This window comes from Branchiostoma floridae, chromosome 16 (assembly GCF_000003815.2).
Source record: "Branchiostoma floridae strain S238N-H82 chromosome 16, Bfl_VNyyK, whole genome shotgun sequence".
Lineage (NCBI taxonomy): Eukaryota > Metazoa > Chordata > Leptocardii > Amphioxiformes > Branchiostomatidae > Branchiostoma > Branchiostoma floridae.
In genome coordinates, this window is record NC_049994.1 from 8,635,270 (window position 1) to 8,659,294 (window position 24,025).

Sequence of the window (24,025 nt, forward strand, 5' to 3'; positions counted from 1 at the left end):
GTGAAAACTTGTAAATGGTCGATGCTCAAAACAATGATACATTCTGCAACGAAGGATTCTGTTTGGTGGAGTATCCGACGTTCATTGACGTTTTCAAATTCTATCCCAGTCATGTAAACAACACTAACTGTCTCTGTTTTAGACCAAGTCCAGCGGCCAACGGGCATTTTACTAGCCTGGGTACCATCCGGATAGTAATTCGCTCTGACGTTTATTATACACTATATACAGTTGCTTTGCTGCAGATGCAAACATAAGAGCGAACTACTTCCCAGATGGCACCCTGGCTAGTATTTAACAGGAATCAAGCTAAAGGACTGTCATGCATTTCATCGTCAATCTTATAATTGTTTGATAGTGAATCATATTTATACATATAAACCATATACAGACATCTATGAATAGTACTATTACACATTTCGTTCTTGGGTCCCACCTTAGTAGTGGTTCCTACGGGCGCCGCGTCTGCAGTCCCGGCACTGCCGCAGGGCGGCGCTCATCCGTCTTTTGATGTAGACCCCACAACCTCGCTGGCGGGCATGCATCCCGACCCGGCATTAGAAGTCCTAATTAATAAGGTCTTTTACATCAGCAAGCGACTATTGTGGCCCTATCAGGAACTGTTAGAATCAATTACAGGCTTCAAGGGCCTTTTTACTTTACTGTGAAGAATTTTGAAGATAGTTCGCAGCCGTCGGCGCCCTGGACTGAAAGAAGATCGGACGCGCGCCAAGCGACATTTGGTCCCCACTGACGAGCCCTTTGAAACTTCTTTTTGAAAGTTTGCCATCAAAGCAGCCAGCTTGTAGACGTAAAAGAGCACCGTTTGGGCAGAACAGAGAGACGATATCCCGCCAGAAATTGACGAAAAACAACCCCGGAGATAGCAGATCAGAGTAAAGCGATCCCAAGGTGATATAAACAGGCGGATCTACCAGTGATAAGGAAACACTCCAGATCGCCAGACGAAATGTCGGGGTCTGATAACCGAGAGGAGCAAGCGGGAGGCTCGGGGGGCTTACCGTCCGCCTCCCGGGAGAGCGTCGGGGCCAGGCCGTCGCCAAGGCACGGGCCTGCGAGCTTCTCCATCGACGCAATCTTATCCACAAACTCCCGCACGTCGCCGCCTCAGCGTAGAAGTCCTCCTCGGGACATGCCCGTCAACGGGAAACATTCACCGGCAAGACCAGAATGTTCCTACGGGGCAAGGCTCGACACACGGGGAGAGGACAGTTCAGACTTACGGTCCGTTTCAGCTGAGGTTAGCTCGTCGACGGCAAGACCCAGCGCCTTTACACCCGTCTCCTCCACCGACGACTCTTTCAACAACTTGCGAACAGAAGGTAATTTGTTGTACGTATAAATGGTAAGATACGTGATATCAACTTGTTGAAGTGTCCACCCATTCTAGGTATAAGGGTTATGGTTTTAAGTAAAAAAAAACATATTTTCTGCACTGGTTACAAAAAAAAATGTTTGCATTTTTATTTAATCCGTTTCGAATGGTTTTATTAGTATAGTAGATCAGAAGAAATGCGGCACTTGTTGCTAACATTTGGTTTTGCTTACGTACCATATATCACAAAATGTTTCTGACAGAGAAGAAACATCATTCATTAGAATAGGGAATATATGTTCTAGTAAAGCTGTGTATTCTTATTCAGGAACACTGAAAATGTTATGATAGCATTTTGATACGAGATTTATTCCCGTGATTATTGAAAAATATTGGAATTAGACTAAAAGACAAGTTGTGACAGAATATATGTAATTTTTGGCCAATACAAGGAGCTTCACTCGAATGTGATGATATGTTTTTGAGCGCTAATATCGGTCATTATATGTTCTCATAGCGAGTCATCTTTTAAAAGACGGTAAGTATTGCTTCATAGTAGGTTGATTTGAAAAATAGCATACTTTCGTAGAAACTTACAAACTTGAAAATTATGATTCAGACAGATGTTAGAAAGAAACATGACTTCTATTGACACTTAGCCATTTTGTGAACGTCGAAGTCTTTACAATTTATTTTCAGAATTACGTTCAACAAAGGTAGGCCTACGTCAAGCAAAAGCAAGTTAAACAGACGTTCCTAATTGTGGTGACTAAAAGTAGCAGTTTGACCTGGACTTACAAGCGATTGCACAATAACAATAGTGCAGCAAGTACTGTAGTGACTATGGAAATGCTTCTGACCGTGTTTCGGTCTTCACCATTAGAATTTTCATTTGGAATACGACACCATATGTGTTGTAGTACAGCATCATTCGGTTTTCCTACATTTAAGTAGACAATGAAAGATAAGAGGAAATAACAACTAACGAAAGAAAACTTGTATACGTTCTACAAAATATGTCAAAGATGGTAGTGCTTGTAGAAAAGTTTAGTGTAATATTGCAATTGCTACCTGAAAATATGACAACATCGCCAGTACAGTAACTGAAGGTACAATGTTTCATAAATTTCGTCACAACAGCGCTTCACAGTAACGTTTTCTCACGTTAACAGACGCAACTACTATATGCCGCTTACCATAAGCAAACTTTACATGTTGCGCGCAAAAATCTACCCTTGTGGCAAATAACTTTCAAACCTACCCTTCACAAACAATACTAACAAACCAGGAGTATGTTCATAAAAGTTAAGCGAAGTTTAAAAGGGAAATATATTTACCGAACATAAGCTCGCAAATGTTGATACATATTTCAAAGTATACGTAGACCAGAACATTGGGTAGCATATGGTCAGGCGTGTCCTGAACATTAGAGCATAATTCGGAACATCGTCCTGGCCATTACAAAAAAAGCTGAAATACTTAAAAATGGATATTCTTAATATTAGGGCAACCTTACTATTTACCTACAAAGTGGAGTGAGTATGTGCACCACAGTGATGCTTTCGGAAACATGTTCACGGACGAACTCAAACTTGCGTTAGCACAGAAAAGAACGGAAGAACTCAAAACTTGTGTTAGCAGAGAAAAATGATATAGACAGGTCTAACAACAGATATCACACAAATAGCAGCTTCTGTGCCGATTTTATCGTTAACATTCAAACACGACTTGACAGAATATGTTACAAAAAGTTTCCATAGAAATTTGAGTAGCTGAAACTGCTTCCACGACTCACATCTTGCTAGCACGTGCTAAAACTTGTAATCATGTATGTTTATATGCGACAAACCTCAGTTCAGCAGACTTTATCATTGGTCTCACAAAGACGAAACTTTCAGCTTTGATAATCAGAAAAGGGGAGGTAACTTGAATACACGGTTAGATCATAGTCGAACAAAGTCTACTATGACAGAAACACATTTCAAAGTGTCTGTAAACTGTCGAGTAGTTAGTCCTTTTTTAGTGAAAACTATGGTCCCGTACCTTTATCATGTACTTCGGGAAACTGAAGAAGGTTTGAGACTAAGGCCATGTTGATTTGATTATATGGATGACATCCGCGCTCGCACCAATTTTCGGCCATTTCCAAAAAAAAAAAAAAGAAGTTTTGGACCACACAGTAAATTGTACAAAGCAGCTGTAAAATGAGCACATATATTCCGTAGATTGAAAAAAAAGTATCAGAAAATCGATAACTGATGCCATAGAATGCCAAAATAAATCTCAAAAAGTCAAAGAATAAGATGTGAAAGGACAGAAAGAAAGAAAAAAGGATTTTTGGTAGGGGTTTGTACATGTACCAGTAAATTCAGGATAGGTCCCGTTCAGGTCCAGAGGATCATTTCCAGGTGGACGTGAACCTGGACCTGATTGTCTGTGGAAACTTGAGAACTGATAGACTCTAATACTCAAAACAATGGTAATTGGTCAATTTTGCTACAAAGAAATCTCTACAAAGGATCATTGGACTACCACTGGCATTTTAAAATCTTCATGTAATAAAGGCTAACTGTCTCTGTACCTTTGCCTGTAGAAACTTGGTACAAGTGACTATAACCTCTACTCACTTCGCTTTTGTTGTCTTTTTGGCCCGGTAAGACCCCAAACACCCGCCGACATAGTGTGTCCATTTTGCAATTGGCGAACCCCGTTCGTCTGATTTTCAGGTCTGTTTATTTCAGATTGGTCCAAGAAGAAAAAAAATACTTTGCACCCGTATGATGTACTTGTCGCAACACCTAACTGTTGGTATACCATACTGTGTGTTTGTAGTCCTATGTTCAACCTTCCTGGCCACTTTGATTACATACTGAAGCCAACTTTTTTTTTTGGCCAAACTTTTTTTTTATTCGCTCGCTCGCATCAATTTTGGAGTTCCCAGAGGATGTCATCCATATAATGAAATCAACATGGCCTAATGGTGGAACAATAAGCTGTGTTTGTGCTTTGTTTGATACTGATCTTTTCGTCGTGTTTACAGGCAGATACAACCAGACAGAACAGATTCGAAGTGTCAGGCGATCTGGCTAGGGGTGTGCAAACACAGGGTGACTTATCAAGGGTCTACGTTTATTGTATAGAGTCCTTGTTCAACTTAGCCATAAACTTCTTGAATTCAAGTTTAGTTAAAGAACAGTAGTTTGAGCATTCGATATCAGATGAAATTAAACTGAGCTCATAATACAGCACGGTTTCAATCTAGGTTAGTTTGTTTATTGAGGTTGGGCAGCGATGTCGTGGAGTGTTTATAACTTTATGATACAACGGTTCATAGACATTGTTGTGTAGATTCTAAATTAAAGGCATACGGTTATACTTTGTGCTTTGCGCGTTCTAGTGAAGACTGAATACCAAGCTCTATGTGAAAACTGAGATACACACAAGATACACAAGTCATAATGCAAAAGCAAGAAGTGTATATGTAGTTGTAGTTGTACCATACCAATTGAAATCAATAATAATCTATTCCACTCTTATAAAATGTGTCATTTCTCAAATCATTTTACCGGTTCTCAATACCATAAATTTAGTGTATCAACAGAATAAAGACAAAGCTAGAAGCGTGACTCTCGAAAGCGAATGTCCAAACTCTACAAGCAAGGGAGCACACGTGTACTATGATATCAACTACAACGTTTCGTGAAGGTGGTTTCTCACTGCAATAGGGGCACCGGTGTGGCACTGCGGCGTTTATTCAATTCACTGCGACACTGTTGTGTTAGTTTCGCCGTTTTTTGTTATAATTTAGATACTGCGTAATACGACAAAGTATGCCTTAGAAAACAACAAAATACACAAGATGCAAGGAAATTAGTTCTTTATCTCTGAAATTTCGTTATCTTTCGAACCCCGCAGTGCCGCACCGGTGCCCCAAGTACAGTGAGATACAACCTTGAGGAAATTTTGAATAGTAGTTGTGGACGAGCCATAACGATTACAGGAACTCCAACCGGACACTTGTTGTTGAACGGTTGTTTTTGTGGTGAGATCAAGTACCGTGACGGCGGCACCCGATCTGAAAAAGTCAACACACAAAAAAGGCAAAACCTCACTCTATATCTTATATTCTTCCCCACGCTTTTGTAGCTACCGACTACACACCCTCCCTCTCTGGGGCACATGCACTGTGCAAATTGGAAAGTAAAAGCCATCCCCAAGACGCTGTGTCCTAGATCTTTTGTTTGTTGTGTCTCAATACACTTCTTCTCCTGCAATTTTACGCGCTTTCGCCTCCTTTCAGGGCATTCAAGACTACATGACTATGTGACACAAAGCCTAGAAATCACAGCAGATAAAAGGAAAACCATACGGCGCGAAACTAACATTTACAGTTACAAACGATAATTTTTCATCTGGCACTACAGCTAGACATTGAATGGGGATGGATATTGCAGCTTGATATAGTTCTGTGCATTGGTCCTTTGCAAGACTAACCCGATGTTGTTGTCTCTCAGTCTCAGCAAGGAGGTTATGGTCTCAGCTATTTCTTCTGTGTATGCAAATTATAGACGTTTGCCATAAACCCTTGCCCTTTTCTTAAATGAATCGATTGTCACATGTACACCGTGGTAAATTATGAAAGTTTTACAGGTCTTTTGAAGTTCTATTGCATATTACTACAGTACACATTATCGATCTCTATGATATATTCATATGAAGGAAATCGCTGCATATGAATGAATCATCAATAGGTAACGTTATAACTCGCTCGATATCCGCAGACTTCTATTTATTAATTGTTTTAATTGAATTGGTAACTTTATACTTGACTGATTCTAAATGGCTGAAAAGAAATATCACCCCCGTTTTATTTTTTTTCATTGACAATAAAGCCCAACAAGTTGTGTCCTTATTAGGTCAAAGGTCATCACTGTAAATCAAAATGGCGACCTCGATGACATCACTTGCCTTTTGTAATTCCCTTATTAAATCGGTGGTGGTATCTTTTGCGTCCCATGGCATGTTTAGAATCATGGCGTAGCCTCAACATGTATATAGACATCTTTCTACTGGTAGCTCTTTCAGTCAACTTTACATACAACTTATGTAGTAGATGTTGGTTTCTTGTTTTTGTTTAGATCACGATTTATTACGGGTATATATATTTCCTGTCATGGACTAATATCTCTGTTAACGTGTGGTCGATATGTTTGGCTTTACTTTCAAAATAGCACTAATATGTCATGCGACTTTGTGGCTTTCTTTGTATAAAGGTGTGAAGACCTGCAATGTAGGACTATAAATTTGTATATAGAACTGAATTTTTAATGTTCACTTTGTTATAGTCAATTAGAATTACACTTTTCGTATGACATGTTCTCCATAAATGTGTTTTGTAGAGACGTACAAATATGATAGAAAATAAGTTGCGTTTTCCAAAACAAGTTTATGAGTTGAATGTTGATTTCGCTACCTCGATTATGTACTATCATAAATGAAATCTAATTCCGGTGGCCTGATGCAAACAGGTCATATTTCCATAAGAGTTTATATTGAATACATGAACCGTTCCCCAGGCAATAATACGGCTGAAATAGAAGACGGTACCGGCAACAAACCGGTCTGAAAAGCAGGCTAATCTAATCATGGGCCAAAGTGCGACTTCATGCGCCATTAATCCTTGTCTACACCAAAAGATAGGCGACTTATTTACCAAACAAACGTTCTTATTAAACTTTGATTCTACAGATAACGCAAACAGGACTATCTGACATCACCGACACTATGGTAATCATCAGGGCGAGAATGTCAATCACGCCCATTTCCGTTGCCCGTCACGTTGCCATGGTAACTAAGAACATGGCGGACAGGGAAACAGGTGTTCGGAGGATTCCCATTGGCTGATACCTTCTCTGGTATTTTTTCCAAGGGATTACGTCGTAAAGCTACCATGTGAAAAGATACGGATCTTCCAACGGTTCATAAAATCGTGGAATTTTCTCACACAAATGTTTTGTTTGGGCTGTTGTAAATCATAAGGAATAAAACGTTAATTTATTGTTCAGAAAAAACACACACCCTTTTTGATCCGCATTGTTTCTTTCCTTCTTCGAACGGATATTAATTACATTGTAATTATATTGTATATGAAACTTCCTGATTCTAGTAAAACTCGCTCATCTTTAGTCCGAATTGAGTAAAGTAATATCTATCATCATATGTCTGTGTTTCCCTTTTCTTTAACTACAGCATACTAAAAGTTCTATCCTACTGTCGGCAAGGCTCGGACATATTGTAAGGGATTGCATTAATTCGCCATTTCGGATGGTGATGTAAAGTCGGCGGTTCCGTGTATCAGGCGAAAACCTCAAACCTCTGGAAGTCAAAGAACCCAACACACTTATCGAAAAGAGTGGTACGGTGCAGTTGCAGAAATAGCTCTGTGATGTCACCTGAGAATGTGGTTGCATTTCATCTTATTATCTTCGCCAAGAAGGTTATATTTTGGTAGTCTGTGTAACGCAAACTCCGGAGCTTGTAGCCTCCTCCCCGCGGCAATGTAGGACGGGCCTCAGAAGCGCGATTAAATCAGGCTAATGTTTTGGGTAGTGTTTGTGTGTTGAAAAACAGCATAAGTCGAGAACGCCTGAATGGATTGTACTGATATTTGGTATGTGGGTACGTCTTGATAAGACCTGAAAACGATTAGATTTTGGGCTCCCTAGCGGCTTGTGACGGTACTGCCGCGGATCTTCCCGGTTTCATATCTCGTTCACCATTAGGTTATATCAGAATGGCGACTCAAAGGGTCAAGCTTATCACTTTTTAACATTGAGCAGAAGACACGTATCTTAGGTAATTCACTGTTTTGTATTGTCTGTAACACCTACTTTGTAAACCGAATTTCATGTATCGGTGAACGAAATGTAACCTCTTATAATGTCGACTGTATATTGCCCGTTACTATGGCTAGACCTTAATGATAGCCTCTGGATAGTTTGGTAGCCCTGGCTGTATTTCTTTGCATACAGCCGAATAAAGTAAATCAGAAGAATACTATAGATTCGCGACAGTGGTTGCTCATGAAGAAATGTGGGCATACCAGATCAGCAACACCTCCTACCGGAACTACCCGTATTGCACGTTATGGGCTAAGAAGTGGAAATCATGGATTCAAGTTTGATGGTAATGTATTTGCCTTGAAGGAGGTAATCCGTTACTACCAGAAACGGGGCTCTCCTGTATTTGTGGCCTTCCTAGACGCCTCTAAGGCCTTCGATCGTGTAAATCACTGGCTGTTATTTAAGAAAATGATCGACAGAAATGTACCACTTTACTTGATACGTTTACTTGTAGCCTGGTATAATGTTTTAACCTTTAGAGTACGTTGGGGCAATGTCCTTTCTGACAACTTTACAGCCACTAACGGAGTGCCACAAGGTAGCCTGATATCTCCTTTTTTGTTCAACGTCTATGTCTCTGACCTGAGTGTTGAGCTGAATTGCTCTGGTGTTGGTTGCTACATCGGAAATGTCATTGTGAACCATCTGTTATACGCTGATGACATATGTATTATCTGCCCATCTGTTAAAGGTCTGCAAAAGCTAATGTCTTTATGTGAACGTTTTGGCTCTGAAAACCATATAGTGTTCAGCAAAAGCAAGAGCCAATGTGTATATTTTCCATGTGGTAGACTCAAATTGCACGGACCGCCTCCTTCAGTCACCCTTTATGGCACGGAATTGCAGTACGTTACATCTGTGAACTACCTGGGTAACCAGATTACCTCTGACCTGTCTGATGATGAGTCAATTCGCTATCATGTCAGAGGGTTCTATACCAAAGCCAATTCCTTGATACGAAAATTCCGATTCGCCTCTCCTGGAGTGAAGCGCGTCCTTTTTGATGCATATTGTTCCTCGATATATTGCGCTCAGCTATGGTGTCAGTATAACTTGGGTACGATTCGCAGGCTACGCGTAGCCTATAACAATGCTCTTAGGATTGTGTTAGGTTATCGAACGAGAGATAGTGCCAGCCAAATGTTTGTGACACATGGGATTGATACTTTTGTAGCTAGAAGGAGAAAACTAACGCATGCATTTGTACAACGCATCGCCACCTCTACAAACAACATTATCTCCCGGTTATACCACTCAGATGCCTTCTTCCATAGCAAATTCTGGACACACTATGTGAATCTTGTTTTCAAAAGCCCAGGCTAATTTAACTTTTTATTGTACATAAAGTGTATGTGTATTGTTGTATTGTATGTTTTAATGTGATATGGGCCAAGAGCCTGCAATAAAGTTGAAATTGAAAAAAATTGAAAAAATTGGTATTTTACTGAATCGAATTTTGGAATCAATGTGCTATGGTAAAATATTTTGGTCATGTAGTAACTAAAAAAAGAACATAGGTGTAACGGACTCCGTTATGTATAATAACCAATGCCAAGTTTCATAAACACATGCAGCTGTTGTACAGACAATTGCAGCGAAAACTTATAAATCGGTCATAGTTTTAAGACTTTGAAAGATTATGGTTGACTTTCAGAGCATTACATACAAAATTGAATCACGAACAAGTAAATCTCACATAGAGGCATCACTGAAATTCTATCGTAACGAGGTAACACCATAACTCTTTAAACCCTGCTTCGCCTATTGAATCGAACTTGCTGAAACTTGATGTTGGAGAAGAGATGCTGCCACAGTAAGCATAGTTCGGTGCCTAGAATTTAAGTGGTCAATGGTCTCCCACTGAGCAAAACCGCCGTAAAAACTGAGCAAAAAAAAACGTTTCTGTTTGATATTGTTGTTTTCAGACGACAGTCGACCGGACTCCCCTCCCCCTCGGCTTCTCAGCCACTCGGAAGGGAAGAAGCGCCCCCGTACGGCCTTCACGGCAGAGCAGATCAAGGAACTGGAGGTCGAGTTCCAGAAGAACAAATACCTGTCTGTCACCAAACGACTGGAGCTGTCCAACCAGCTCAAACTCACAGAAACACAGGTTAGGACAATTTTCCCTTTTTTCTGTTCCTTTAGTGACTAGTATATAAAATGCCAAAGGTATAAATCTAGATGAACAATAAGAACTTGTGAAATCTACTATAGAATTAAGCCAGTGTTAATAATAACCTATTTCAGCACAATGTAACGTTAAATCTCTTATTCCACGAAAGTATTTATGTTCTTTCTATGCATACTATTTATAACACATTTCTGCATGTACCTTGGTAAGATGTTTTTCGTGATTATTCTTGTACTTCGTATCCTGTAAGAGATTCCACCTTTCCATTCTCTATAGTTATATAGGAATGTTGTACATTACCTGTTGAGAATTGCTTGTTATGACGTCATTCTTACATTTACAACTACCAGTCACTTTCTATCCTAGATTTTGTTTCTAAATCGAAGTATGACTAGTCTTATCCTAAAAAAAAGTTACGATGTGATCGTCAGAAGCTCAAATAGGCCTAAATATCTGTCTAAGTAGGGAGGGGGCGCAGCGCATGGTGTATTGTATATTGAGGGGTCGCAGATAGCTCACTATCTACAAAACATAGAAATGCAAATATTTGACGGACTCTCTCATTGGTCGAACCGATAATTGCCATTCTCTCATTGGTTGGACTGCCAAATGCGATGGACAGTCCAAACATTACCGAAGCTTTACCTCAAAATCTAACAATGTGCATGGCAATTACACATGCCAGACCCCGCCACAGTCAACTGTAGCCTCTGACAAAAACAATCTGACGGAAATGTCTTACCTTGTTTCCTATTTGGCCACCCTTTATGACAGAGATCACGATGTACAATGTGTGGAGTCACCTCACATCGTCGGCCATGTTGGATTTCCCGCGAATACTAGTACGTCTGACGAAATGCATCATGGGCCCTTCACGAACTATTTTCTCAACGAGTACACACTTATTATAATCATCTGGTGTATTTTGCCAGCCAGTAGGTACCCAGTATGAGTAATGAGGCTGTTTAACGTGGTCGAGGCACCTCCTCGAGCACGGGACCCCCGTTTTACGTCCCTCCCGGAAGACGATTTCGTGGAAACTTCGTGAGGCTACAGCAATCCGGACGTCCTTGGTTGGTCCCCCATCCAAGCACTATCCGGACCGTCGCGTTGCTTAACTTCCGAGATCGAGGGATCGGGTGTACCAACGCGCCACGCGGCTAAGATATTCTATAATTACTAGGATTGTTGATTGTCTTTTGAGGATCATTTAACCATCATACCCCAAGACAAAGACTTATGTAATGTTGAGCTTGAAGGTACAAATTTGATTGATTTGAGCCTATTGTGCCCCGACTGCTTGTAAGAGATAGTATTCAAAAGCGTTACGTTTGATAACAGTCGTTAGTTTTTTTCGCATGCGTTTCGCTTCTACCTTTATTTAATAATACGCGTTGAGGACTATCGACTTTTTTAGTACTTTGATTGAACGCATTTAGTCGTAATGCTTTCCATCGTCGCTAGACGGCGCTTGTGCCTTTGCCATCATGCAGATTGACTAAGCACAATTGAACAACATTTACGTGCTCAGAAATACGCAACAAACATTTAAAATGGTACAGAAACATTTGATGGACATGAATAGGGAACAAAAATGATATCATAATATCTAATATTTCTAGCGTAGGAATACGATATAAATTTTACATGTGCAACAATTACATTTCCTATGCGCACTAGAGGTAATACATGATGTAAGAGTTTTACAACTTTTAAACGTTTTGCCTTCTGCCGTACAAAAGCGACCCCATACGATTTGCGGCTTGCTCCTTGCCTGTCGGTGATGATGAACGATAATTGGTTCAGTGTGGGAGAGACGGGCCCCCGCTGATAGAGGAAGTCTGTGATGACAGAAATCCCGGTCTCTTGGGGGGAGGGGGGTGGATTGCTTCCCAAGTTCCTTCCGAATCACACGTGGTACTCTCGTTTCCATTTCTTTTGATAGCTTCACAGGATCACACAGGACTTGTCAAAAACTTATCAAGAATTTCCAAACTAGCTTCTCGGATCAAACTTTCTGTTGTGGTTTTCACTCGGAAAAGTTATACAGACCTTTTTTATATAAATCTTGCGTGAGACTAGTTCTTGCGGGCGAAACAATTGCAATTTCATCCTGTCTTCTTTTCTTGGACGTCTTGGACGAAAACTAAACAGATCGTACAATATCTTGTGTGGTCAGAAACAACCTTTTCTACAGCCCGTCTTTGCGTTGAAGAGATTCATTTGTCGCGGATGTACACAGTTAATAGAATTTTCATCAAGCAATGACTAGTTTTTAAAGGTAAACTTGGAGGAAAATTTGGAGGTTCGTGTGTTCGTGTTCACCTTTAAAAAGTAGTCACTGCTTGATGAAAATTTTATCAACTTCCCATCTGTTGTATTCACGTTATGTACATATCCTTATGACTAGAACGAATCGTTCAAACTCTTATCACAATGCCTGTGTATATAAATAGACACGTGTCCGTTTTGGTGACAGTTGTATGATTGGTCTGTGATAGATGGGGGCCCCAAAGCCCTTTTCCGTAGAGCGTAATCGGTGGTTTTATTTCTACGTACTACGTAGCGGGACCGCTCGAATTCAACGTAGAGCGTAATCGGTGCATTTTGCGTCGAGCGATGTTGGCTCCTTTAATTTAACGTATTACGTAGAAGCTAACATGATTTTACCGTAAAACGTAATTCATATTAATTTTTCGAAAAGCGTAATCAAAGTTTCATTAAACTTATCTTGTCTACCGGCAAATTTTACTCGCAAAAATGCAGGAAATTGCGTTTCAAAGGGTCTAGATTTCAAAATTTCGCCGGACCTTCCTTGCGATGGCTTACCCATTCGGCATTGGACATGGTGAAAATATGTTGCGGGAGCGTCGCCCCCCAACTAGTAGAAATTTCTTTACCGAACTTAGTTAACAAGCAAAATGTGCCCCTTAATAAATGGAGGGAATGGCATTTCAGAGGGTACGGGTCTCCAAATCTGAAAATGATGTTTGGGGGCGTTGCCCTCAATAACTTAAAGCCATGTGATTTTCTAATTGGAATGCTATTTAACTTAGCTTAGTCTGTGAGCAAAATGTGCCCTTTAAAATGCATAAAATGGCGTTTCAGAGGGTCAAGATTTCACAACATTCCCGGGGGAGCATGCCCCCGGACGCCCTAGGATTGTCGCGCCTCCACTTTCGGTGCTACAAGTGCTGAAAATTACGTCACATAAGAAATTTGCTGTCGCCGCCTCTGGCCATAAGACGTCTAAGTTAAGTTTGAATCTTGTTGATGGAATTATCAGTTTTGTTTACGTGTGCACGTGTTCTGCCGTCGGCGGATTTCAGCCAAAAGACGACAAAGATTTGCATAATGCATTATGAAATTTCTTAATTTAGCGTAGAGCGTAATAAAGTGTCCATAATTTAGCGTATTACGTAGCCGGCCCTCCCGAATTTAGCGTACAGCGTTGTCGGTACCCCCCCTTGGGGGCCCTCATAGATTGCGGTCAGGCTGGGGACACGGGGCGTGCGGCGCGTTCTCCTCAGCTTGTTAGCCCCGTGTTCCCGCGAAACCCCGCGAGATTTAGCCAACTCCCGCGAGACTAGCGGCGTTTCTGTTCTCGTGGCCCGGTGAGATCGCGCCAGACCCGGTCCAACAGCTGGTATAATTCCAACCCGATAGAACCTTAATTGATGATAAATCGGAGAACTCTGCGCTGGCACCGAATCCCCAAATGTGGACATTTCCTGTACTTGCATAAAGAACTTTTATTTGTATTTACCAAAATCAAATTATTGTGTTGTCTACGGTGTTAGAACTTGACGTTCTTACATAATAAAAACTACAGATGTCTGGAATTTTAGTGAATAAAGAAACGGAAACTACAAAACCTGTCTGTTTTTGTAGCGCAACGGTTCGTTTAGTACCTTCAACACTTTCGACAGATACGCCGGCGCTTTAAATCTGAGAATTGTCACGTTTGAAAGCTACAAAAACAACTGATTTGTCTGATTTTTGCATTGAATAAACTCGTTATCTTACAACTTGTTTGAAATTCAGGTCCACAAAATCCACAGGCCTAGCCACAATTTAACATTTGAAATAATACATTTGCCATTTGTGATATTATATGCAATCTAGATACTAGTTAAATTGTGGAAACTAGTGCCATAGTTTAGATACCCGTAAACTCTTTAAAGTTAGTTAGGAAGGAAATACAGGATAATAAATGTTGACTTGGATTGAAGTTTTTAAAGTGCCGCTATATGAGTTCTTCCTCTGTGAGAAAAACACGTTCAAAGGGCCCGACCGTTTTAAAGACTGGCCACTGAAAGAGCTCGCCCAGAAATTTATCTGTTTTGGTAGTGTAGGATTACGTGTATGCATGGGCCGCCTGTACCGCTTGGTTTGACGTGCTAATGAGACTTTAATGGCTTCAAACGAAGGAAAAAAATCTTCTGAAGTAAACTCAGCCATGTTTGAAACAAGCACCGTCGTTTTAGAGCAAAACATCAAGACAGAAGAAAGCAAACTATTTGTGAAGTGCGTATCTAAGAATTACCATTGACAAAGATGATGTCTGATATTTTTCGTTAAAGTAACGTATGTTGATGAATGTATTTTTTTGGTTACTATGCTTTTGTATCTTTTTGCGAAAATTGTTCAAGAAAATAAACAACAAAGCTCTATGTCACCATTATTTGTTTTCCTTCTCATCAGAACAAAATAAAATCAGGACGAGAGACAGAGGCTGTTTTGTGCTTCGGTGTAAGCTAAGCGCCGGGACAATTTCCACTTGTTTTGATAGCAAAATTAAGATGTAGGGTAAGATTAGGGGGTTCCCTGTTCGACTCTCTTTTCTCATGAAGCCATCACGATCCAGTGTTTGGAGAGAAAACGAAAAGTTGGCCCACTTAGTAAGGTTCGTGCCCCCGGACTCACAAGGGTTTGATAACACTTGCCCCCACCCTGACCTCAACAAAAAGCTTTGGAGATAGACACTCCGATCCACAGTGGACTGGGTCAGGGTTAGCGGTGTTGTATGGGATTTTCATCCTCTAAGACTGCTTTAGGAAAAGGGAAACTTTCAAGCGACCCCCTCCCATAGCCTAGTAGAGGTATTGATGGACACAAATCTGTCCTGTTAGAATTGTGATATCTCTTTGGTAAGGAAACGGATATCACAGTAGTCCTGTTTGGTACCTGAATTTTCACACACACAATTAGCACTAGAAGGTAGGAAAAATATTGCATATAATATTTTTGAGTGGAAAGGAAACAGACTGGCTACTTTATAGCTGATAAACAGTTTGACTAACTTTTGTCGCATACTATACACTAATTTCATAAAAAGCTTTGGAGATAGACACTCCACAGTGGACTGGGTCAGGGTTTAATAGTGCTGTTCTGTGGGATTTTCATAATCTAAGGCTGCTTTAGGAAAAGGGAAACTTTGAAGCGACCCCTTCCCCTAGTAGGGGTATTGATAGACACAAATCTGTACTGTTAGAATTGTGACATCTCTTTAGTAAGGAAATAACGGTATCACAGTTTAGTACCTGAATTTTCACACACACAAACGTACACATGCACACACACTGGCTACTTTATAGCTGATAAACAGTTTGGCTAATAAGCAAAAAGTGACTACCTCTGGTCGCAAATCGAATTCACAAAGAATCTATTCAGCTCAACAAGAGTTACTGGATGTTCTACCATCCACACATGAAAAGAGTCAACTAGAATCACAACAGAACCCAAAGCAGTAACATCCCCCAATAATGTAATATTGAAACTGTAGTTTTGAACCGGTTACATTTGAATTATGAATGACGATTTTTTAGGGTATACCGGTATGGTATTCCCCCTCTCCTAACTCCACTCAGAAAAAGACATAGATAACAATATAGGAATTTGTAGAACTATATTTCCATTTACCAGTACTGTCCTACCGACAAAGGGGTCATCAAACACTAAGAAATATTGATATGAATCAGGATAATTTTGCCAATATTTCATAACAAAAGGGTTAATTGAAGTGCACCTTATTTCAACTTGAAGTCCAGTTATGGCAGGCACTGCGACACGAGTTTTACACAGGGGAAATGGCAATTTCAATAACTCGATAAAAATCGATGAATAATGTAAGGAAAAGCCGGAAGAAAATTAAGAAATCCATAAATCGTAAGTTTGTACGATCGATCGGCGAGAGAGGTCTGTGAGAGAGGTGCCCTTTCTAGCGAGGCGGAAATTCGCGCTTTATGCACTGAAAATTCAGCCTTATTAGTGGTTGCTAGCAGTATGGGTGGGTACCGGTAGTACAGAAAATTCAGGTACAGGTACGGGCCAAGTGTAGAGGATTAGGGACAGGTCCGTTTCTGAACCTGGACCTGATTGTGTGTAAAAAATTGCAATACTCAACACAATGGTCCATTTCGCTAGAAGGGAATACGGAGTACCTAGCTTCTACTGTGGTCTTAAAATCTTATCTTTATGTAAGCAACACTATATATTTTGCCTTTACTATTAAGTAAAACAAATTGTCACTAGAAACCTGTTTAAAAACGACTATAAACTCTCCTCTACTTTGCTGTATTTTGTTATTTTCTGGAACGGGTAAATGACGCCATGATTTCAATGCCACGAACTTCAATACACGAACAAGTGTGAAATGGATAAAGTTATTATCAAGTCTTTCTGGATTTCTGTACACGTACAACAAGTAGTTATCTAGTACAGATACATTTCATATGAACAATTCCTACATCTGTGCTGATTCTCTCCCCGGCCATGTGGCGCCATATGTTCTCAACGAGGTTTTATCGTGCCCTATGTTTAACCTTAACCCGGAGTGGGATAAATGTGGTCGTAAATAACAAGATCACGCCATATCCTAGTACTATATATATAAAGAGAGAGAGAAAGAGAGGGAGAGAGAGAGAAGGAAAGAGAGAGATGGATGGACGGACGGATGGATGGATGGATGGATGGATGGATGGATGGATGGATGGATGGATGGATGGATGGATGGATGGATGGATGGATGGTTGGTTGGTTGGTTGGTTGGTTGGTTGGTTGGTTGGTTGGTTGGTTGGTTGGTTGGTTGGTTGGTTGGTTGGTTGGTTGGTTGGTTGGTTGGTTGGTTGGTTGGTTGTTTGGTTGTTTGGTTGGTTGGTTGGTTGGTTGGTTGGTTGGTTGGTTGGTTGGTTGGTTGGTTGGTTGGTTGGTTGGTTGGTTGGTTGGTTGGTTGTTTGGTTGTTTGGTTGGTTGGTTGGTTGGTTGGTTGGTTGGTTGGTTGGTTGGTTGGTTGGTTGGTTGGTTGGTTGGTTGGTTGGTTGGTTGGTTGGTTGGTTGGTTGGTTGGTTGGTTGGTTGGTTTTGGTTGGTTGGTTTTGGTTCGTTAAAGGTTGGTTAAAGGTTGTTTGCTAATACAAATCTTTGTTCAATCAAGATATTAGATAGGCAATTAAGGTATACGTACTCAGAATATGTTGTGGATAACATGACTAATCGAACCATTAAACACAATCATTCAAAAGTTCTGTGTTTGCTCGTAATTCATGCTTGGATATTGGCCAAATTGAGATTACTTCGGTACAAAAGTATTCAGGCAAACAATAGATGTTCGCATGGTAAACACACAGCGTTCGATTTAGCTTTATCTACCATTCAGATAGCGTTCCATTGTTTAGCTGTACTTCTAAGAGAACATTATCTAGAATTTGTAACGAGTAACTATTGAGAATGACAACACCTGCATACCTGGTTCGATTCTCAGTTCTTGTAGATATCCCAGTTCCTCTCGATTATTTGGTCACCGTATGGCAGTTTTTTCTCAATCCCTTATTCTTCATTCTTTGGCAAATAATTCCTTTCTATTTCCCTTTTTTCTTCTCTATTTTCTGTGCGGAATTCCAAATGGGTAGCGGCATTATATCCCTGTATCTTTGATCTCTACCCGGCACAGAAGTTTTCGAACAATGTCTTTTAACTCAGTTTTCAATTTACCACGCCCCGGTATTGTTTGATGTGCTCGTGGATGAAACCCATGCAGACGGTGCGCTATGTTTCGGGGCTTAAATGGGCCCATAGTTGCCGAACTGTTCGGGGTTGCTAAGATCCAGCTAGCGGTGTTATGTGTTACAGATGCCGTACTTCACATGGAACTGATATAGCAAAGATTTTCAGAGCAGTGTACTTCATTTTTCGTTATTATAGTCACAGATTTGACGACACCGAGTCGTGACATGTCTTAGAGATTGAAACAGTTTTCCTGAAAAAGACAAAGATATTGTAAGGACATCTTGGCATTTTAATACAACTCTTGTGGCAAGTTTTCATATCATCGCCAAGTAGACACGCAAGCTATGTGTTTTTCTTCATGATAAAACCATAGTAGAAAATATGATTTTGTGATTTGTTTTGATTGATATTCTTTAAGATATTTTTTTTTGTTTACCAATACGACTATCAGGCATATGAAAACGCAAGGCAGCTTCAAGACGAAGACTAATACACTGACAAGCAATGAAATTAAGAAAACCCCTCGTATACAAGACAAACCACTATGCCGCACATTTCTTATAAAAGCCGGTTAAGAAAAATAAACGACTCAAACAATACATTTTATTTAGATTAATTGCATTTTTTATTGGTACACTGTTGTAAAATGTTATTTTTCCAACTTAACCATGACCTACTAAGTCTGAATGCCAGTTTTATATAGAATGTATGGATATTAGTGTTAGCATAACAAATCTATAGACAAGTTCACACTCATGAACAAAAATGTACAAAAGGAGCATTTCCAATCTTACTTTGATCTTTGGTGTTTTATGATACAGCCGTCCAACCAACGATTCCAAACAGGACAGTTTTATATGGAATGTTTGGATATTGAAATGTTATCAGAAATCTGCATGTAGACGAGTTCACACTCATGGACAAACATATACAAAAGGAGCATTTTCAGTCTTGTCTTACTTTCGTCAAAGACTAGGTTCATCAGTCAGGTATAAATACATTAACTACAATATTCTTCAATTAATGAGTTTTTTTAACCTCTAAGTCTCTATGCCTTTAAAAAACGTCACTGTTTGAAGAAAATTGTAGTAATTGTCTTACTTTAATCTTGGACGTTTTATGATACAGCCGTCCAACGCACGATTCCAAAGCGGACAGATGTGCTTGTGAAGCCGGCCCCACGTTTAACCGCAGACGGCTGGACGCCAGGAATGTTATGAATACTTAAACTGCACACCTGCATACAGCCAGACCGGCCGCCATTGTGGAACCTTAATGACCCTTGTCATGCCTTGCCTTTGTCACAAACAAAGCACGTCAAACCAGAAACTGCTCGCGAAACCCCCATAAAAATGTTAACCTACACGGTGTACATCAAGTTTGTTTTCTCCTCCATGCTTACTTTGGGAATCGAACTCACAACTTTTGGGTTATCACCGTGTGTACGTTTGCGTTGCGGAGGTGCCAAGTTTGCAAAGCTATAACACAGACGTTACGGCAGCTAAGTGGGGCGATGATAGAGACAAAATGAGCAAATCGGACAAAGAGGAGAGAGAGAGAGAAAGAAGAGAGACGTACAAAGTAGTTGACTGATAATTGAATCAGGACCAGAGTGGACTGCCGTTTCTATTGTGTTCAAGTGAGACTAATGAAATTAAACTATAATGGCCGGTTCATGCGAACCCGTTATTGAAACGTAAGATAGCCTGCCTTGCCTCTTGTGAAAAATAGCAGCTCGATTTGGAGTTACAGTTTCAGAAAGTCCGCCGCCCCGTCACGGCTTAATGCAGTAGCAATGGGGCACAAAGGGTGCTAACAACCGTGTTGTGAGGCAGTGCCTTTGATTCGGGCTCCTATGGAGAGGGGGCAGGGCAGTGGGAGGTGCCGGGGGGAGCTCACAGGCACCGCCGAGACCCCAGCTGACCGACCCGCTTCAGCCGACTTTGTCTCGTCCCTGCCTCTTTATCTACAGCAAAAGTCACTTGTCAAAGCTGTCGTTTCCACATTGCGATACCCAACAATGGTATACTTTTCACTCAGAAACGAGCCGGCTAACAAATACAATGTTCGTTTTGTTGACTTGGTAATGCGAGATGCCAATGATACCTCTGTCCAAAAAACAATTTTTCTTCCCTTCTCCTTTTCTCTCTCTTCACAATACAAAACTCTACCTTTCTTCACCAACTTACCTCGTTAGGGGAAAATTTCTTCATCAGAAGGTCTGTACAAGATGGTGCTGGACATCTTAAGTATAACAAATTGAAACATCTCAACCTTTCTCTTTATTTCCTTTTCTCGCCGTGGTTGGTTGGCCACACAGAGGCTTGCGGTTTGTCCGCTATGTGAGAAGAATGCTTCAAAAGGTGTGGTGAAAAGGCAGAGCACCAGCTGTTTAGATTCTCAACGACTTCTTTTTAATAGTTCAACAGAAAACAAACGAAAAAAAAGTGGGCAACTACAACTACATTAAATAAGAGATCTAAAAAGAAATAAGAGATCTAAAATGTGGTACATGGTGGTAAAATGATAACTGATAAACTTATAAAAGGGAAATAATAAAAAGCATACTTGTATCTCTACACATATCCAATTGTTGGTAATGAGCGTTTTTTCCCTTTGACTCAATTGTTTGTATGAGCTAACCATAAGTACTTGTTAATAGTGTTGCCGGCACACATGTCAGATAATTATCGTATAATAACCCATAACCATCCTGGCAGGACTCTTCTTCCCCTTAAAACGAAAACAGACAGGCGTGAAGCTAACAAATTTGATTAAACCCTACACGGCGTAACGCGAGCCACCAGCCGGTAATTTCAGCTAAAGAATGGAAAATCATCTCCATAATTCCAGCCGGCTATCGTGTTACAGCTTCATGATTGCTATCCTCGGGTAACTAGTGTCAAGGGACGTTTTCCGGCTTCTAGGCGCTGAGTAAAACACTTCAATAGCTTGTTCCGCCATCTGGTATTTCAGTTTCGATCTTTTCTGATGATTTTGCCGGCAATCGACATTTTCATAGTTCTCTCTAAAGACGGTATTGCAGTAACACAACAAGCATCAGAAAATATCTCTTTTAGATGGTTCGCGTTTTTCTTTGGGAAGCGTTTTGAAGCGTTTAACCTCCGGTTCCCAGAGGTTTTTAAGGGTCAAAGCTGGGAGTGACCTCTAGCCGGATGGCCGAGTGGTCAGTTGGGCTGACCAGGTGTCATGGGGGCCCAGAGGTCATTCATCACCTGGTAAATAGGCTAGTGGATGGACGGAGCGGAACAGATCAGAAAAGTGACCCCAGACCACGAAGGGTCCAAAAGAACAACCGTTGCTTAGTCCTCTTGGACAAAGCTTTTAAAATAGATCTTGATGTAGAGACTTTTGTCCGTCCTCTACTTGGTAGGAAACCTGTTTTATTGCTCCGTTATTTACAACCATCTATGACAAAGAAATTAGATTATGTTTCACACATGTGGTAAGTTGTAAAACCAAACTTTGACATTTTATCTCCCATACGAGGAAAGAAAATGCATGTTTATTATTAGGTAATGGAATAACAAGCAGTTCAGAAAATCGACTAGTTGAACGAAGCGACAACATATAAAAGTCTATTACCCATGGTACGAAGTTTACTCTGCTTAGAACTCTTCTTAAATTTCTCCAATATATTTATTCCTTTTAATGGGAATATCAAATTCATTCACAAAAATTCAAATACTGTAGGCGCTAACATAACGTTATACTATATTTAACTTGAATTCTGGTTCCAACTCTGCCTTCCTGACAGTACCCCAGTCCGTGTTTATTTTTATCACTTGCTGATAGATGCTTGTGGGGGAGCGGACCTGTTGAAAGTAGGACCAGCCACCAGGTCTATCTGTGTTTGACAAACCTCTCTGGGAATAACTGTCAAAACAGAGGTACAGGGAACACTGGGAAATTTGGGTCCTTATCATATTGGCTTTAGGTGACGGTAGATTGCAGATCTGAATAAGGCACTGAAACGTTTTGGAGAGTCACTAGCGAAAAATATAAACTCGCACATTCCTTTGCCTATTTCTACAGTCTTGTATTGATTACAGAAAACGGTGAAAAAAGGAACATGCTGATGTTAAGTATGATCCGTAGAGAGGAGAAATTCTACGCCTAAAATATGAATATTATCCATATATGTACCCTATGTCCGTCTAAAGCTTTGAAATCAATATTCTACAACTCCACCACGCCATTCTTGTCTCATTTTCCTTGTTTTGGTAGATTATATTAATCGATTATTCACTCTTACAGGGCTTTCTCGTAATTTTGTGACCACATCTGTAACTGTAAGCAGCGCAGGGGACACATAGTGCTACATGCTGTGCAATGTGAACTACTAGTAGCCAGAAAAAACTTCACTGTCTATAAATCTCAAGTTGACTTTTCTGTGTGTTTATTGGTATAATTTTCTCCTTTCAGATCAAGATCTGGTTCCAGAACCGCCGCACAAAGTGGAAGAGGAAGTTCACCAACGACCTAGAACTGATGGCACACCAACACTACGCCTCCATGGGTCTCTACAGCAGTCCCCATCCGTGGTACTTCACTCAGAGATATCCCCATCATCCGGGGTATTACAACAGCTTCCCGTCATACCCCGCGCCGACTCAATACCCAAGATACCCCGCGGCATTGGTCGCCCACCTCCCCCCTGCGGCTGCGCAGAGTCTACATGCTGCCAATATGAAATTACAAGGGAAACCGTTATGATTAGACAAATGATAACAATATTCATCTTCTCATCGTTCTTGTATCATACTATATCCCCATGGGACACTTTAATATGCATATGGTTCAATATATTGCTGATCCTTCAAACGCATACTCGACATCGGGGATAAGAACATTATAGTGTGTGGTCTTGTTATCTATTAGGGGCCAAAACTATAAAGACATTTCCATGCAGTTGAAACGTTTTATGTTTAAACCACAGGCATAACGGTCATTCCAAGAATGCGACAGTTGTTGTGTAGTTATCAAACAACTCAATCGTTATGTAGCTATTGTTACCGACTTTCTCTGCAGGCGATGCGTACATCATTGCATTGGATTTTACTATCTTCAGTTTAAGATGAATAAATGAATCATGATAATGATAATGTTGTTATCTATGGCATGTATAATCCCTTCATATTGAACAATGTCTGAAATAGTCTACTGAAGAGTTATTGATATGGTATATGTATCTTTTGCTGTATTATATTTGTATTTGGATGTCGTTGCAGGTACAATTCGTATCTTAAGAATGTACAGACACTGAAAAAAAATAGAAGGGCAATGAGTTTTAAGACAGATTGCACGCGCCTTAAGGTGAAATAAAAACCTGACGGATGTGTGTTCATATGATCCACCTAGCGGAACTGAGCTCTCCCAAACACGAGCAATTAAAACGATATTCACTGCGTGTCTCCAGGCTACATGGGGTGTTATTGTTGTCTGATAATGGCTTTGAAAAATTGTCATAATTTTGTCGTTGCCGAAGGCTATGTGATACAATGACTACTCAATCCACAATGACAATACTGCGGTTGTCCCAGATGGTTACCAAATTATGAGTATCATAACATAGTACATATTTCGGTAATTTGTTCATGAACTTATAATCTTCTATGTTTCAGCGTCA

The 24,025-nt window shown here is 40.4% G+C and overlaps 1 protein-coding gene and 1 long non-coding RNA gene across 2 annotated transcripts in view; one reads left to right on the forward strand and one right to left on the reverse strand.

The window, feature by feature from the left end:
- The window catches only part of LOC118432740, a 117,681-nt gene extending 106,466 nt beyond the window's left edge, over window positions 1-11,215 (reverse strand). The window contains exon 1 of the long non-coding RNA XR_004833123.1: window positions 11,112-11,215. This is a non-coding gene — a long non-coding RNA (uncharacterized LOC118432740). The remainder of the gene's footprint in view (window positions 1-11,111) is intronic.
- On the forward strand, window positions 516-24,025 carry LOC118432739 (barH-like 1 homeobox protein). The gene is made up of 3 exons (XM_035844350.1): window positions 516-1,343; window positions 10,164-10,348; window positions 22,822-24,025. The coding sequence occupies exons 1-3, from the start codon at window positions 971-973 to the stop codon at window positions 23,110-23,112; spliced, it is 849 nt and encodes a 282-aa protein (XP_035700243.1). The 5' UTR covers window positions 516-970; the 3' UTR covers window positions 23,113-24,025.